Raw genomic sequence first — 17,279 nt, 5'->3', positions numbered from 1 at the left:
CCCGTGAAGGGACTGGATATGGAGGTTTTCTTGTTAAGCAAGAGGAGAGGGGAAACTGCCATTCACCCCCAGGTGACCCCTAATGGAGAGGGACCCATTCTGATACCACAGAGTTCCCAGTCAGCATGAAGCAGCGGATCATACGGCTGCACTGCAGCAAGGCACTAGGGAGTGCACCAGCATTTCAGACTGCCCCTGGTGGGGCCCCAGTTATCTGGGGGCTCCCTGCTGGTGGAATTATGGCTGTTCTCTGGGCCTCTTCTGTGAGAGGAAAATCCAAGCAAGAGAATATGAGGAGATTCAGCCCCCAGCATGGGAAGAGTTAAAAGTTTGACCAAGTGCTGTCTATGAGGCACTGAATTCCTTTCCCATGCGACCCAGCAGCCAGTGTGGGGCAGACCCTATATTTAGAAAGCTGCTAAAGGTTTGGTGCTGACAGTTGTCCTGCCCCTTAGAGAAGAAGTCGCAGAGAGAGAGGAAGGGCGGCTGATCTCTCGCTCTAGCTGCGTCCCCTGCCAAGTTTCCTGCCCCATCCACTGGGCTCCGTCGCTGAGCCTAAGACGGGGAGTGACCATTCTGCTGTCAGGAGAGCTCCAGACACAGACGGTAAGTGCCATTTCCTCACATCTTTGCTTCCCATCTCCCCAACTCCATGAGCGGCAGCAACGTCAGCCCTTGTTTATGGGACATGGCTGCACTGATATCTGAGACCAGCTGCCAAGGGATATCTGAGCCCTTGGGGCTGGAATAGGACAGACACTCCCTGAGTGAGAGCCAGAAGTCACTCTGTGAAGCTTGAGGAACTGGCTGCTGCTTCTCCAGATTCCCAACCAAATAATATCACACACACACACACACTCCACTGCATGCTGGCAGAGGCTGGTATCATGGGCTCATGGCAAAGGCCTCCTGAGGGCGAGTCCTGGGGTTTAAAGTTGGTCAGAATCAAGGGTTTGGCCTTGATCCTTTGCAGTGTTTGGTTATGAGGACAGTAGGCCTCATATTCCCCACCCTCATTTTCTTCAGTCTCCATGTCCAGCCCCCCATACTTAGCTGGATGAGGCCCCTTCTAGTGCAGTGGCCTTCAAACTTTTTACCTCACGCCACCCCCACCCCGGAGCCAGGGCCATGGCTCTGGTGGTGGGGGTGACGCAGAGAGGGATAGCAGCAGGCGCGGAGTCCCGGGCACGCAGCCAGCAGCCAGGGTCAGGGCCAGGAGAGGAGCTGGGTGGCGCTCCCTCCCTGCCCCTCTGTGGGGGATGGACCAGGTCCCTGCCGTGCCCCCCCGAACGTTCCTCCACGCTCCCCTAGGGGGGCACGCCCCACAGTTCAGGCACCTCTGTTCTAGTGTCAATTAGCAGGGCTGAGCTGTGTGGAAGGAAATAGAGTTTCTGCACAGCCACCCAAGGCCCTTACTCCTTCCTGGCCCCCTGCCTGTTTGCTCCTTCTCTGCACAGTTCCCCAGCCCCTGCCAGCCAGGAAGGTGTTCATGCCACTTCTGTAATAATGGTCTGCAATGCAAAATCACTGTGTTACCACCACAGCGCAGGGCATGGGGAATGCCCTGCCTGCAGCCTGCCCAGCCTGGGGTTGCCACCTCTGAGGTACAAAATGATCCTGAGCCCATAAAACTGCGCAGCTGGCAGTGTGTGCTGAGCGCCCTTACAGATTTCCTGGGACAGCTACCTCACAAAAGGATTATCCTGGGAAAATTTGGACAGGTGGCAGCCAACGCCTCGCCTGAAGGGGTTTTCCTGAGTGCAGTGCTTATGCTTGTTGTATTCTTATTTCCCTCTCCCTACCATCTCCCCACCTCCTTCAGATCCTCAGAGCTGGCCATGGCAAGCGGCAAGGACTCAGACAGCGAGCAGGTGGTACCAGATGAAGAGGATAGGCCAGACGTGAAGGCAGTGCAGGCCAACTACCTCCGCAGCCCCTCCCCCAGCCAGTGAGTGTATTTGCCACAGGGACTGCCATGGCTTCCTGACCGCATGTAACAAATTGCTTCCCCTTCCTCCCCTACTCCACACATACCCATCCTACTCAGATCAAGAACATAGCCTCAGGCTTCCCTCTCCTCTAAGAGGCAGGGATTTAGAATACCAGCATAGGCCATACTGGGTGACGGGGAGAGACGCTGTGGGGATGGAGCTCATGTGTTATTTATCCCATTCATTCATCTTAGATCACACAGAGAGAAAGAGAGAGAGAAAAGCATTATTGGGAGGAAGTATTATTGCTTTCCCACTCCTTATACTCTCCCTCCTCCTGTTAATTTGCAAAATTCAGATTGGCTTTTAAAATCCAGCTATGTTGGGATCCAGGCTTTTGATTCAGCCCATTATATGGATTTGCAAACCCCGTGTGTGGATTTTAACCACCCAGAGATTGAGGCTATTTGGATTTTGGGTTTTGGTTCAGGCCTATCTCTCACAGGAGGGCTGGGAACAAGGCAGGAGAATGCCACTTACAGGGCAGCAAAAGTTGGGCTTCTGCCAGTTTTGAGGTGTCTTTTAGTCAAAATAAGTGTGATGAGGTTTTTTTGTTTTTTTTAGTGCCTGCTTCTTAATGCAAAATTCCTGACAGGATTTCCCAGAAACTTTCAAACTGCACCTTGGGCAGGAAGTAGGGAGCAATGGAAAGATTCTGCCAAAAAGGAGATATTTTGGGGCATGTGGTTGTATGCAAATGGGGAAGACGCGGTTTCCATTAACAGCCTTAACCATGAGGTTTGCTACCAGCAACAGCTAGAATGTTTGCTTCGTTTTATTGTATTCATTCATGCAATTTTCTGGGCTCATGTGCAATATAATCATGTAGAAATATCGCCTAATGACCACCTCTCTCTTCTCCTCCTCACCTAATCAGCCATTCAGACTGAACAGAACCATCTCCTTCACTTATTACCTTTTCTGCCATCAGTACCAAATGCCACAGTTAAAGTTGCAGAGACACTTCCATTCAAACGGCTACAAGCTGCCCTCCCAGGATCAGGGCTTGTAACCCACACACCTCCTGGGTGTGGTGTTCTGTCCCATCTAGTGGCACTGAGACCACGGGAGGGGGGGGGGCGGGAGAGAGCGAATGAGATGTGCTCTATAGCCTTAACTAAGAGTCATATGGCTTTTGGCTCATGCACTAAGCTCCAGAGGTCCCAGGTTCAATCCCGCCTGCAGATGGCCCCAATCTGTCAGTGTTACACGCCCTACTGGAATCCGGCCCTGCTCCCTTCCTGCTGGTCAGTGATGCTGGCCAGTCAGGGGAAGGGCAGTAGCTGGAGGAACTGGAAGGGGGCTCTCAGGAGGAGAATGTCCATGGAGCTATTCAAGTGGTGGCAGCAGCACAGAAATTCCTGCGACCTATTGGCAGTAGCTCAGGACCATCACAACTCCCCCTTGAAGCCAGCACTAGGAGCAGTACTCACACAAGCACTTGAGGCACCAGCACACCCCTGCGAAGGACTCCAGTGCAGTCACTTTATGGTTTTGTTTTGTTGAGATGTGTGACGGGGTGGACTAGGTCCAGCTGCTCCTTGTTGGAAGCCTCAGGGCCCTGTCATACCCCATCCCAGAGAGGAGAGTGGCCTAGAGTTGGCTGTAGGGAAAGCAGACAATCAAAGGGGCTGCAGGAGTGGCCAATCAGACGCCAGGAGGGCTACATAAAAAAGGAGTAGCAGAGATAGAGTTGGTCAGTCAGTTGCTGCCTGGAGCTGGCAGAGAGAGGACTGAGTTCATGGCTGGCTGAAAGAGCAGCAGGACCACAGACAGCTCAGTACAGGCAGGGACCAGCGGAGCTAAGAAGGAGTTCCTGGCTGGCTGCTGGGACTGGGAAAGGTCTGAGCCCAGGGAGGGCTGCAAGAAGACAGTGTCTCCAGGGAGGAAGCCCTGAGGGTATGTCCCCATATCAAGGTCGGAAGAAGGTAAAGACTGTATACCCCAGAAGGGGTTTGTTCTCTTCCACCTACAGACAGTGTGTGTGACTTGTCCAGAAGGCCAAGTCACTGAAGACCTGCCTAAGAAACCATTAACCAAGGAGAGGGTGCTTGTGCTACCCCGTTCCACAAATTGAGTGATTGTAGGTATGCATTTGATCAAGGGGCACTTGCAAGAGGCAGGTAACACCCTGGTATAGCACCACAAACTGAGAGATTGCAAGTACGTGCACCCTACCAGGAGAGTGCTTGCAAGAGGCGGGTGCCAACCCTGTTACAAGGTGTTTCAGCAGTGGGCGGTGTTTTGGCAATGAGTGGAGCTTCACAGTACCACCACTTTTTTTGTCCAGGCTAACCTCAGCCCAGGACAAACCCAGGGGATTCAACTTGTGCCCCAGGCACCATGCAGGTTAACTTGGAATGTTAAAAACACAACTTGTCCAGCAGCAGCAGGAGGAGTTTGAGTCAGCACAGAGGGGGAAGAGGATGTAGTTAGTAATACCAAATGATTCCTCCCCGTACAAACTCCCCAGCCCTAATAGTAAGGAACCATTCCAGGAGGTGACGGGAGAATTTAATCTTCTTACCTACCACTGGGAAATCTGTTCAGAGCCTGGCCTATAATGTAGACTGTAAAGCCATCCCCTCAGCATGCGTCTCTGGGTGCCCCTAGCAGCACAGCTCCCGTTGGAGACGATACCATTGTCTGTGGCTCCAACAGCCATGCCCCATTCCTCCTTTTCAAACAGACTGCAGGCCTGGACATTCCACCACGCACATGGATTTCCACAGCGAAAGCTGAGCTCTGCAGAGGGGAGCATGCTACATGCAATGGCTACTACCCTGCTCTTCTCCCTCCTTACTCCCAGAATCACACTTAGATTTGTGGAGCCTTCTGTAAATCCCTCTTCTGCAGATGTTCTGGGGTTTCCCGCCCACTTTTGTTCCCCACCGCTCTGTGTAGCTAACAGGAGTGGGTGCCCTTAAATTCCCTGTCCGTAGTTGCTCATCAAGATTCTCTCCACAAATACTGGTTTGGGCTGAGACGCCACATGCTTGGTGTCAACCTGGAGGGGAATTTGGGGACCAAGCATGTGCAAAATCTGTTCAGACAGTCTTGACTGAGGGGAGAGGAAGGGTAATACACTTTCCCACTGTAAAAATTTGGTGCAGTTGTGGCCCCCGCCCTCCACCACGTCCCACCTCCATCAATTATATCAGCTGAGGTCTGAACTCTCCAACTCTTTCTGCAGCAACCCATCACACTGCACAGTCCTTCCTGCCTGCCCCAGTCTCCCCAGCTGCTCCTGGGTTTGGAATGATACTGTCCACCTACCCTCCCATGGCCAGTTATTATGGGAACCAATTTAATCCATGCAGCCAGGCTGGTGTGTGCAGAAGCCTGAGATGTCCAGGCCTTCTCATGGAGGAAGAGGAAACAGCTACCAATTCAAGTTAGAGAGAGAGAGTGTCTCCACGGTCAGATGTCTAACCCCAATGCCATGCTGGGCCCTGAGGACCAGAGTGGGGCACAGGGGACAAGCTTCCCTGGGGTTTTATCCTTTACTTGCTCACAATGAACTCAGCGTGTCTTTCTTTAATATATTCTTTGTATATAAATCTGTTCCTGGTGAAAGGTGTAGGATTGACAGCTCTGGAGATTTATGCCCTCAATTTATCCATTGAACAAGTACAGCACCAGTAGAATAAGCTTCCTCTATACTAGCCCCTGTGGAAGTAACCCAGAGTGACCTCCTCCAGGGATGAGAGGGGAGCTCAGTATATATGACCTGTTCTGTCCTTGACACCTCTGTTGAGACTATCAACAAGGAGCCCAGTTATCAGCAGTTTCAATGGAGGCTTTTTTATGTGGCTACCTGTCCCCTGGGAATGGAATCGAGGCCCCAAACTTATTTCACATAGTTCACAGAACCACTATGATTATATTAACGAACCTTTAATTCATTTTCCATTGACAATCAAAGGAGCACATTTCTGTTTGCAAAAATGTTCACAGGCAGAGAACGGGTCACAAATACTCATATAAATGTGTATTCAAATGAGGGCAGATTTTTATTTAGGTGCCTAGTGAGATTTCCAAAAGCAACTGGGTGCCTAAAACTCATTGATTTCAATGGGTGTTAGATACCTAGATGCTTTTGAAAATCCCACTAGGCGCCCAATTAGCTTTGAAAATCTGGTCTTGAATGTACAAGCAGCCATCATGAAAACTGTTGGAGGGGTTGGTAATTGTCCAACTAGAGATCAGAAACAATACCATGTGACTTGCTTGACCAAACACACAGTGAATGTCAAATTATGATGCAGTCACTGTGGTGAGTAGTTTGCAAGAGATCCATAGCCTGCCATCTGATCACTTAAACCATCCATCAAATAATCTGGAAGAACAAACACATCTATAAAAGTCAAATACTGTTTGCAGACAATTTGCTAACAGAAAAAGGGCCAAAACTGCAGCATCATTTGTTCTGAATTCTTCACCAAACTCTAGTCAGAAGCCACCCTTCATATGAAAGCAGAGCAGCAACCTTGGAGTAGCTGTGTCTGGAATGACACTCAGATATTAGTGACGAGGGAGGTACAAGAACTTATATGGAATAAAATGGATGTTTATGACTCTCTTTCTACCCCCAGATAGCGCCATCTATCTAGCAGTGGATCTCCAAGCCACTTGGGATACATTACTCCTGGGAGAATTCTGTACAAAAAAATTAAAAATTCTGCTCACAATATTTTGAAATTCTGTAAAATTCTGCATATTTTATTTGTCAAAATAACACAGTATAATCACACCAATTTTAATTATTTTGGTAATTTATTTCAAAATACCTGTCAGCAACTATGTCTAACAATACAGACAACAAAAAAGATTCAGGAAATGTTTTTTGACAAATAGATTCCTTACTAGGCATATTAATACAGAACTCTTGAGTAATAATTCATTTAAACTACAATACAGAACCATATTTCCCACACCCCTCAAAAGCAGTGTAGGGAGTTACGGGTAACGGAGGAGCTAAGGGAGAGAGAAATAAATCCTGGAAAGGAGCATGGGTGTGAACTTGGAAGGTTGTTGGGTATGGATGGGAAAAGTATGGAACAGGGTTTTTTTTGGGAGTCAGAGAAGGATTATTAGGGAACTTCCCCCATGCAGACTCTGACTGACCCCTAGCTTCTCCCATTCAGTCAGGCACATCTGCCCCTGTCCCTATGTCTCCTTGTATCCCATCCACATTTGTCCTTCCACTCCCACTCAGACACTCATTCCCCCTCAGCCAGCCCCTCCCCCATCCCCATCTGTCCCTGCACCCCCTCCCCCGTCTCCATGTGTCTCTGTGTCCCCACTCAGCCACCCCCATTCCCCCATGTGGCCCTGCACTCCTTTCCCCATCCCCGTGTGACCCTGCACCTCCCTCTCTCCTATCCCCATGTGTCTCTGTGCCCCCATTCAACCACCCTCCTTCCCCCATGTGGCCCTGCATCCTACTCCCCCCATGGCCCTGTGCTTCCACTCCCATTCAGCCCCTGCCCCTGTCTGTGACCCCCAGCAACCCCATGTGCCCCATGTTGTCTGTCTCCTGACCTGTCCCAAGAGGCGCTGTGAAGAAGGCACTGCAGGCTCTTTCTCTTCCCTGTCATAGTTGGGGCTAGCCAGGAGCGGCTGCTCTGTTTTCGCATCACAGTGCCCTCTGGTGGGCAAAAGGCAGAACTTCAGCAACTTTCCAGCAGAAGCTATTTGCTGCTGAAAAAAATAAAAATATGCGTGGCACATGAATTATGCACATGCACAGTGGTGAAAAATCCCCCAGGAGTAATACATCTGCGCAGCAAGCAGGAGCCTGCAGCAGTGAGTCTCAGAGTCCAAGTCTATAGACTCTGGCTCCTGGGGCTTGTGCTACTACGCTAAAATAGCTGTGTAGACATTCGGGCTGGAGCCTGGGCTCAGAAGCCATGATAGTGGGATACTCTTTAATCTATAGAGCCAATCTCTACGGCCTCCTTCTACTATAACTAATGATAAATAAGAAGTGATTTTCAAGCGAAAAAGCTAGCTGTGTGGATATACCCTTGAATTCTCCTTCACATGAATAACCCATCTAACAATCCCATCCCACCCACCTACCTGCAGTCCTCCTTTGCAGGAACTCCCTCTCCAGGTCTGTTCTTCTGCAGTCTCTTTCCACTGACTGCAGATCCTCATTGCAGGCCTCACTCTTACCCACTTGCTGCCACATAGCCCCTCATTCCTACCTCCAAATCCTCTCCCATAGGATCCCCCACCACCTCTTGCAGACATCCTTTGGATGCTAGAGATCTGTTCCAAAGGCACTTGTCACACCATCCAGGGGGGAGTATCTTTCCCTCCATCCCTCATAAGGTCCTTTGTCTGCCCTCCCTGCTGCTCCCTTCTGAAATGGTTGAGAAGGGAAGCAATACCAGAGGTGCAGGGCAGATGAGGAAGTGTTTGTCTAATACCAATGTCATTGACTGGCAGGTATTCAGTGATATCAGACACAGAGACAGAAAGCATCTTCATGGAGCCTATCCACCTGTCCTCTGCAGTAGCTGCTAAACAGATAATCAATGAAGGTAAGCGGCTCAAAGGGGCAGGGTAAGTAAGAAAGACTTTGGTTGCACTTGGTTAGCCTCTTTCATCTGGGGATCTTAAAGTGCTAAACAAACTTTCATGAAGCCTCATAACCCTCCACCCCCACCATGAGGTAGCGAGGTTATCTCCATTTTACATACCATTACACAGACATGTTTGGAGACTTGCCTTAAAGTCACATAGTGAGTCAGTGGCAGAGTCATAGAATACAGTGAAAGAGTCCTGATTCACAGCTCCCTGCTCTAATCAGGGGCACCGGAACGGGGGTGGAGGGGTCAGGGGTCCATGGCCCCCTCACTTTTAAAAGTGGGAGGACTATGCCCTCCGACTTTTTACTGGCCGTAAGGGCAAGCAATGGTGGAGAGGTGGCAGAGAGGAGCAAGCAAGGGGCAGAGTCTTGGGGAGAAGAGGGGGTGAGGCCCTGGTTTGGGCACTGGTCCCTCCCCCCCCACACACAATGTTAGGGAGCTTCCACCAGTCCTGGCTCTAACCACTGGGCAAGCTCCCTTCCCCATATGCTTGGGATTAGAATGAGACTTCCCCAGACTCCTTTTCACTTGTAACCTTAGCCAACCTAGATCTACAAGGGATGAAAGGAAAGGTTACTGTGCTCAGTCCCCTATTAACTGCCCTGAGGCTACTGCCTGAGTGCACACATGCACACATTTCAGACTGGGTGGGTGGACACTGTTGAACAAAGTTAAGAAGCCCCCAGGATTGTTCCAGGGAGAAAGAATAGTGAATTCTTCACATGCTTTGAGTGACAGTCAGCTCATTCCAGAGCTGAAGCCAAAGGAGGTTAAAGTGGATTCAGTTTGTCCGGGGATGTTGGAGTCTGCAGAGCAGCTGCTGGTGGAGGACCTGTACAATCGAGTTAAAGATAAGATTGATGACACCAGCTTGTTCAACACACCGTGTGTGATGGACTTGCAGAGGGCACTCATGAAGGACAGGCTGGAGTCCCCCTGGGATCCTGTGGATGAAGTCTGGCCCAACGTCTTTATAGCAGAAAAGTGAGTATGAACTTTTGTCCTTGAGATCGCACAAAATTCCTAGTGAAGGGTTTGATGGAGTCACTAAAGTCACCTCAGCATAATATATATTACATGTAATGCCTTTCATCCCCAGAGATCCAAAGACATTTTACAGTCTATGTCTACAAAGATCACACTGCACTGAAAAGCAACCACTTCTGTGAAAAACCACAGCTTTTGCACCACACGTATTGACACTTCAGAACAGTTTAGGAAAGGAGGGGAAGAACACCATATCCAATTAAAAGCACCTAGGAAACTGTAAGCAAAATGAAATTACTGCAGTTGGAATTTGGCCCAGACACAGGAACGCCTATTCCTTTAAAAAGAGGGGGGAAATGCCATGCAATTTATTGAAGACAGGTGTCCAGAGTCTGTTTTATGGCTCTTCCAAAAGACAGCACCTTCAGCAGCCGAGTGCTCCCTAGCATTGTGCTGGGGCATTGGTTCAGCACTGAGAGGGAAGAGTGCTATCTAATGAATCATCAGTAATGTGTCCTGCAGCACCTTGCTTCTCTTTGAGCATCTCTCAAGTAAGTACTGAATATAAACTGCTAGAAGACCACTGAGAGGGTGCTACTCTTCTGGCTAATCTTAGAATAGAGGGAGGGAGGTTACTGTGTCTACAGACACCTCCGTCTCTTGGGCTGGACATAATGGACATTTGGGCTTGTCTTCTGTTCACCTAAATGGGATAGAAACCCTACTCTAAGCTGCTGAGTTGGCCCTATCTCCTGCTCCTATCTCATTTTCACCATTCACAGATCTTGACAGCCTGTGTTGCTACTCATTGTTCTATAGTCTGTATTAGCCATTTGAGAGACAGAGAAGTCAGATGGTTGGGTGGAAAGGGTAAACTTGTGTGTCCATATCAGTGTCTATGAAGCAGAGACAGCCCAACAGATAGAATATTCCTTTAAGCAGAGGTCAGGTTGGGAAGGGTTGCACCAAGTTGGTGACTGGGTACTTCTGCCTGGCAGCCATTGTTTTGTGCTCCAGAATCTCAGCTTTTATTTAAGAGTCTCTGGCTCTTATGATTGCAAAGGAAGCTTCAAAATGTGAACAGAGTCTAACCAATCCCCTGCTGTGCCTGAGTCTGGAGAGAGCCTGAAATAATAGCTCTAAGAGATGTGAACTCTCTTATGTATCTCAATGGGGAGTCAGCTTTGAAGAATACCTATGGCAACTTACATGTGAATATCATTAATTATTATATTACTAATCAAAGCTTCCAAGAAAGGAGAGGGACTATCATATGATGAAGATTTGCATAGTCTACTGAGAGTGTAATCTCATTTTGGAGTCATGAGTGGGTGGTGGAGTCATGAGTGGGTGGAGTTTCAGTTGTGGCAGGAGCTTGAGAGAGTATCCTCACACAGTGTTTTTTCCAATCTGTCCCTGAGTTTAAGGACAAAGGGAAAGTCCCTGCATGGGAATCTATCTAAACTGCTGCTAGGTCAATCTGAGTGCACCAGTCAGACATGTTAAAGATCTCGTCTTCAATATCATGCACCTTTTCTTGCCCTTAGATTGTTCAGAGCTCTGGTACACACCTCTCAGCCAAAACCCTGTTCCTTTTCTAACCCCTCAGATTGCAAAGGACCTTTGTAGATATCCTTCCACCGCATTCACTGGGCTGGCAAAGAGTTAAATCCAGCTTGGCTTGCCACTCTCCATGCCCCATTGTGTTCATTCTGTTCTGTTCTTTTTCCGTTTTAATCAAGCCATGGTTACCCTCTTACTGACATCTCCCCTTCTAACACCACCTCTGCTGGCCCCCTGGACAATGGACTGGCTCTCTCCAGCCTCAGAACAGGAGCCAACTTCTAATATTGCTTTCTCTTCTTTGGAGGAGTGTTGCAGTGAACAAAGGCCGTCTGAAGAGGCTTGGGATCACTCATATCCTGAATGCGGCTCACGGTACCGGCGTGTACACAGGGCCAGATTTCTACAATGGTTTGAATATCCAGTACTTGGGCATTGAGGTGGATGATTTCCCAGAGATGGACATTTCCAAACACTTTCACCAGGCTGCAGAGTTCCTTGATGAAGCACTGCTGACATACAGAGGTAAGATAAGGAGATTGGGCATCACAGAGAATATTTTGGATCAGATTTCTAGTTGCCCTTTGACTCCATTGTATATGGTAAATGGAAGGCTCCTGGTGAATACCTTAGGCCTAGTTCTACACTGCCCCCCCAGAAGGCCCAGCATATCAAGTGTGACTATTGCAATAATATCCAGCTATTGTTCAAGGCTATCTGCTGCTATGTCCTGTATGCTAAGTCCTCACCTTTGCTAGATTATCTACTACAGAACAGTAGGGGTCACTGTGCTATTGAAAGACAAAACGGGTAATGCGTTTCTAGGTGGTTATAGCCAAAGTCCTGCATGCCCTGTTGGACCTAAATTCTATGGCAACACACCCCATGGCCTGGTTATTTCTATGGAACTCTAGTATAGCATTCTGGAAATTCTGTAGCAATAGCAGCTAAAATTAAAAATAGAGATTTTAACTGAATTAAACATGAAAATGAATACTACAGTCAGTCTTCCTCTACCTCTACCGTGGTCTTCAGTATCCCTTGTGTTATTTATTTTCATACTAAATTCACTTAATTTTATTCTGCCCTTACATTTTGAATGTGCTGCTAATTTTTGTGTTGACAACGTAACTACATTGCAAAAGTTCTCAGTAGGAAAAGCTGGTGAGCTAATAGGAGGCAGCTGGGGGTTCTGGCAAGTAGGAATTTGTGAGAGGCAGTTTGGGATAGTAGGGGAAGTTGAATGTTTCAACTGGTAAAACATCAATAGTGAAATAGGTGACCCTTTAGATTTGCTTCGCTGGGTTTCAGAGTGACTAGCACATTGATATACATGGGATAAATGGGAGAAGTTCAAACATTTTACATCTGGGGAAACTGAGGCACGGTGCAGCTAAGTGACTTAGACAAGGTCACACAGCAAGTCAAGAGTATTGTAAGGCTCGACTCACTAATGTTTGTAAAGTGCTTTGAGATTTTTTGATTAAATGCACTACATAAGTACAAACTATTAATACAATTTCTGTAGTTAGCTTATTTTAAAATGTGCCCATCCACAGTTTGTGGCACATGTACACACGTTACTTGGTATTATTTTGATTGTCTCAAATTTTAATTAAGGTAAAGCAGAAAATAAAACAGAAAAAAATACTTAACATCGCTCTGATCTAAACCGCAGTGAAATTGAGAAATCCATTAACATCAATGGACTTTGGATCAGGCCCTATGGGATGCATTGCAGATTAATCTTGTAGGTTGTTGAAAGCGTCTGACACTTTTATATTTCATACCTGTAGGTAAAATCCTGGTAAGCAGTGAAATGGGAATCAGTCGTTCGGCTGTGCTGGTGGCTGCTTACCTGATGATCTTCCACCACATGACCATCTTAGAGGCCCTAATGACTATAAGGAAGAAGCGTGCCATTTACCCCAATGATGGCTTCCTGAAACAGCTCAGGGAGCTCAATGAGAAGCTGCTGGAGGAACGAGAGCAGGAAGACGCTGGGGATGATGATGACACAGCCAGCCAGAGTTCTGTCATCAAAGCAGGGACCCATTCCCTGCTGTCTGGAGTGGAGGTCTCTGGGAGTGTCATGGGAGCCAAAGTGCACTCCATCACGGTAGAGGAAGAGGATACCACCAGCATTCTGGGAAGTGTTATGAGTTCTTCATCCATGGGAAAAGCTAGCTTGGTTTCCAAACAGCCCACTCTGATCAGTGAGGAGGAGGAGGAACAGCTGTATGAGGAATGGAGGAAGAAGCAAGGCCTGCCAGCAAGAGAACCACCAAATCAAGATGTGGAAAGCACACCTCCAAAACTTCCAGATCAGGGAGGAGAGGAATGTGAGGAGAATGTGGAACAGATGATTCAAGAGTGGCAGAGTCGAAATGCAAAATATGAAAAGGAAGGTTATTGGCTACCCAGGGAGGAGGATGGAGTCTCCAACATGGGAGAAAGGCCATATCCTTCAAGTGAACTGGGTGACGCGGAGAGTGTGAGCAGCCTTGATATCCGAATTCTGAAGCAACAACTGGAAGCCAGCAGCATCAACAGGCTGAGGAGGGGCCGCACAGACTCTATGTCTACGGAGAGCACCTGGGATATGTGGAACCAGAGGCTGCTGGAGATTGAGAAGGAAGCTTCTCAGAGATACCGTTCCAGGAATAAAAGTGGTGATGATAGTCCAGAACCAGAGCCAGGAAGAAAGAGCAGAGATGTGGATGTGGAGAGTGTTGTCTCGGACACCAGCTCCTTTCATAACTTCTGCAAAAAGAACCAAGACAAGCTGACCCCTCTTGAAAGGTGGAAGATCAAGAGAATCCAGTTTGGCTTTCACAAGAAGGATTTAGAATCCTCTGTGTCCCCCAAGACGGATGATGGCAGCCAGCCAGTTGAGGAGGCAGCAGAAGAAGAGACGGATCTATCAGATGTCAACCTGACAGCTTACCAGGCCTGGAAAATAAAACACCAGAAGAGGGTGGGCAATGAGAACAAGGATGATATTGTGGAGCTTGCCAAGGGCGAAGATTCTGCTTCAGCCAAAAGGAAGCAGAGGAGAATGGAGCTACTTGAACATTCAAAAAAGATCCTGGAAGAAAGCCAGTCCCTGTGCAGCTGGGAGACAGAGAGCGCAATGAGTGGGAGTATCCCGCTGTCATCTCTTTGGCCCTCAGCGCCTTCCATAAGCGGTGCTGAGGATTCAGCTTCTTCACTGAGCATGCAGAGCAACCGTTCATCTTTACCTCAGAATAGAAGCAGTGCTGGGGCTATGCAGCCCCAAATGCCAGCTACACCTCTACCCAACATCCCAGTTGGCCCAGGTGATGCGATATCCATGGCCAGCATTCAGAACTGGATTGCCAGTGTGGTTAATGAAACCATTGCTCAGAAACAAAATGAGATAATGATGTTGTCCCACCCACCCTCCACACTGGCCTTCAGCATGAAGTCAGGTGACTTTGGCAGATGCCTCGATGCTGACAAGGCCTCCCTTCTCAGTGCACAGAGTGGTTTGTCTGTAGCTAGCTCTCTGCTCCGCCAGAGGGACATGAACGGTGCTGACACCCAGTCCATTCTGTCTTCCAATGCCTCAATGAGCGTGAGGACAGGAGCGTCTAGCTCCAGCATGAGGGTGACTCAAACAAGCAAGCCGCTGTACAGCCTCTTTGCAGATGACATTGACCTCAAAAAACTCAGCCGGAAGGAGAAGGAGATGCAAATGGAGATGAGAGAAAAAATGTCAGATTATCAAATCGAGAAGCTTGTCAGAGACAACAAGCGCAGCACTTTATTTAAGAAGAAGAAGGCCCAGGGAGAAGATGAAGAAGAGAAAGTCGAAGAAAACACAGAGAACACAATAGGTGGCATTCGGTACCCCTTCCAAACAGATCTTGACAGAACTGATACAGCTTCTGCTTTCTCCGGTCAGTTTGCAAATACTGGTGCCACGAATTCAGAGGTGGAGACCAATGTTAATAAGTGGCTGAGTGGCCTGAAAGCAGAAGGAAAGACATCATATCATGACCATGCTGAAAAGGCTAGAGAGAAATACAATAGATCATCCACTCTCAGAGAGGTGGACTCTGAAGCATGCAAGTATAGCTTCTCCAGATCCCAAAGAGAAGAGGTGAACAGTTCTTCTTCCTATCAGTGTAAAGGTGATTCACTGAGAACCACATCAAGATTTTCCTCTACCTCTGCAAAAGAGGACAAGGAAATGTACAAATTCACACGAACAAAGGCCAGAGAGACGAGTTCTAGGGAAGAAAGCCCAGAGTCATCCTATGATTCTGAATCCCCAGGACCATCAACGCAGAGTCGAGTCAGATCCCGTCACTTGGAAAAATCTGAAGAGGAGTCTAGTTCCAACATGTCAGAATTTGGAGCAAAGAGAAAGTTCATTCAGAGTTTTTCAAAGTCTGTAGAGGACAGAGACAGAGAAGAGAAGGTGGAAGAAAGTGAAGAGAAGTTTGCATCAAGGCAATTCTCGCAGTACAGACGAAGTACCCACAAGGAAGAAGAAATGGATGATGATGCCATTATTGCTGCCTGGAGAAGCCGGCAAGAAGAAACTAAGGCAAAGCTCCGGCGAAGAAGAGAGGAATGACCGAGGACAAGGTTGTTAAGGCACCATCAGGACTGAAGTGGGGTCCCTGCCTCAGCAGGAGTCCCAGACACAGATGTCTCACCTGAATCACTCATCATTATATTTCAGATCATCCTTCATGATTTCCAGGGCACTGCTGATGTCCTGCAGAAGTTTTCTTCACCTTAATCAACAGACTTGGAGGAAGAAGATCAATCATTTGAAGTGTTTGTGGTTTGTCAAAAAGAAGAAGCTTGTGCTAAATGATTAGGGTAGGTGTGAATAAATCTTTAGGAGACACTTGTATCCGGAGAATATTTTAGTAACAATAGCAGGTAAAGCTATTCTGCCCGCTGGGACAGCACCCACAAGTCAAGAGTTTGGTCAGGTCTTGTTTTGACTATTTCACTTTTCGGGAGTTATTAAAGAATCACTCTAGCATTATTTCTAGCTTTGTTTTGATTATAAATAAGGGAATGGGGAACTAACAACCTTCTCTAGATGCTTGACAGTGTGGTTTCATCTCTTATCAGCATTGCTATTTCCCATATGGAAAATATTGAGGGGTTTTTTTTAGTACAGTACTCCTTTTCTTATTAAACAAAAGCCAATTTGGCTTTTTTATGTGTACTTCATCAGTGTCATGAATAGCAACATGATTTTGGGGAATACAGTACATTTAAGGTTTGCTCCACTGAGTAGCTGCAGCAGAACAAAATATTCATTAAATGTAGCTATTGTGGGAATTTATATTTTAGGGTTTCTTAATTTATTTGCTGTCAATTGGTTGAGACTACAGGGAGGAAAGTGACTTTGAAACTCAAGGATAGTCCCATACTGTATATAGCATAAGGCCAAACTCTGAAATTACTACTTGACAGTGTCTGACCCTTTTTAAAATGATTATATTTAGGGTGATGGATCTTGACATGTATATAGTAGAGCTAACATAACCTATATAGTAACAAGAAAAGAACTAGATAAATTCATGGAGGATAGGTCCATCAGTGGCTATTAGCCAGGATGGACAGGGATGGTGTCCCTAGCCTCTGTTTGCCAGAAGCTGGGAATGGGCGACAGGGGATGGATCATTTGGTGATTACCTGTTCTGGTCATTCCCTCTGGGGCACCTGGCATTGGCCACTGTCAGAAGACAGGATACTGGGCTAGATGGACCTTTGGTCTGACCCAGTATGGCCGTTCTTATGTTCTAAGAATGCACCCTCCTTGTTAGAAGTTTAATACACTAATGGATCTGTCTGTGTAATACCACTGCCCACAACTGGATGGAATTAGACCCAGTCCAATATGATTATGTCTCCTGCTAGTTGCTTGAGGTCTACAAGAGGAAAAAATACTTAATACTAGTAGTCTTAATAATGGATATTCTGATCTCATTCAAAAGGTAAAGCTCTATTTTGGAGGACAGGTCTTGTGTTCAATTTGATTCATGCATGTATGCAGTTCATCTGGTGCCTGTCTGTTATGTCTGTAGTCCGATTGTGTCTTTTATTATTTTTCAGCATTATTGCCTTAAATAAAAGGTGGTACTCA

The 17,279-nt window shown here is 47.4% G+C and overlaps 1 protein-coding gene across 3 annotated transcripts in view; it reads left to right on the top strand.

Annotated features, from left to right (window-relative positions):
• STYXL2 (serine/threonine/tyrosine interacting like 2) overlaps positions 1–17,279 on the top strand; it is a 21,134-nt gene extending 3,855 nt beyond the window's left edge. Inside the window, exons 2-7 of one of the 3 annotated variants that reach the window (XM_005283690.5) lie at positions 456–606; positions 1,823–1,948; positions 8,448–8,542; positions 9,343–9,574; positions 11,448–11,665; positions 12,937–17,279. In XM_005283690.5, the coding sequence (XP_005283747.2) occupies positions 1,839–1,948; positions 8,448–8,542; positions 9,343–9,574; positions 11,448–11,665; positions 12,937–15,746 (3,465 nt within the window). In that variant the 5' untranslated portion in view covers positions 456–606; positions 1,823–1,838 and the 3' untranslated portion in view covers positions 15,747–17,279. Of the gene's footprint in view, positions 1–455; positions 607–1,822; positions 1,949–8,447; positions 8,543–9,342; positions 9,575–11,447; positions 11,666–12,936 lie in introns of those variants that run through there. The other 2 variants (XM_042854049.2, XM_042854053.2) reach the window with 2 other exon arrangements.

The sequence above is a fragment of the Chrysemys picta genome, chromosome 1 (assembly GCF_011386835.1).
Source record: "Chrysemys picta bellii isolate R12L10 chromosome 1, ASM1138683v2, whole genome shotgun sequence".
In the NCBI taxonomy this organism is placed as follows: domain Eukaryota; kingdom Metazoa; phylum Chordata; order Testudines; family Emydidae; genus Chrysemys; species Chrysemys picta.
The sequence above is the reverse complement of the archived record's forward strand: the minus strand, read 5'-3'. Positions and strand labels throughout refer to the sequence as shown.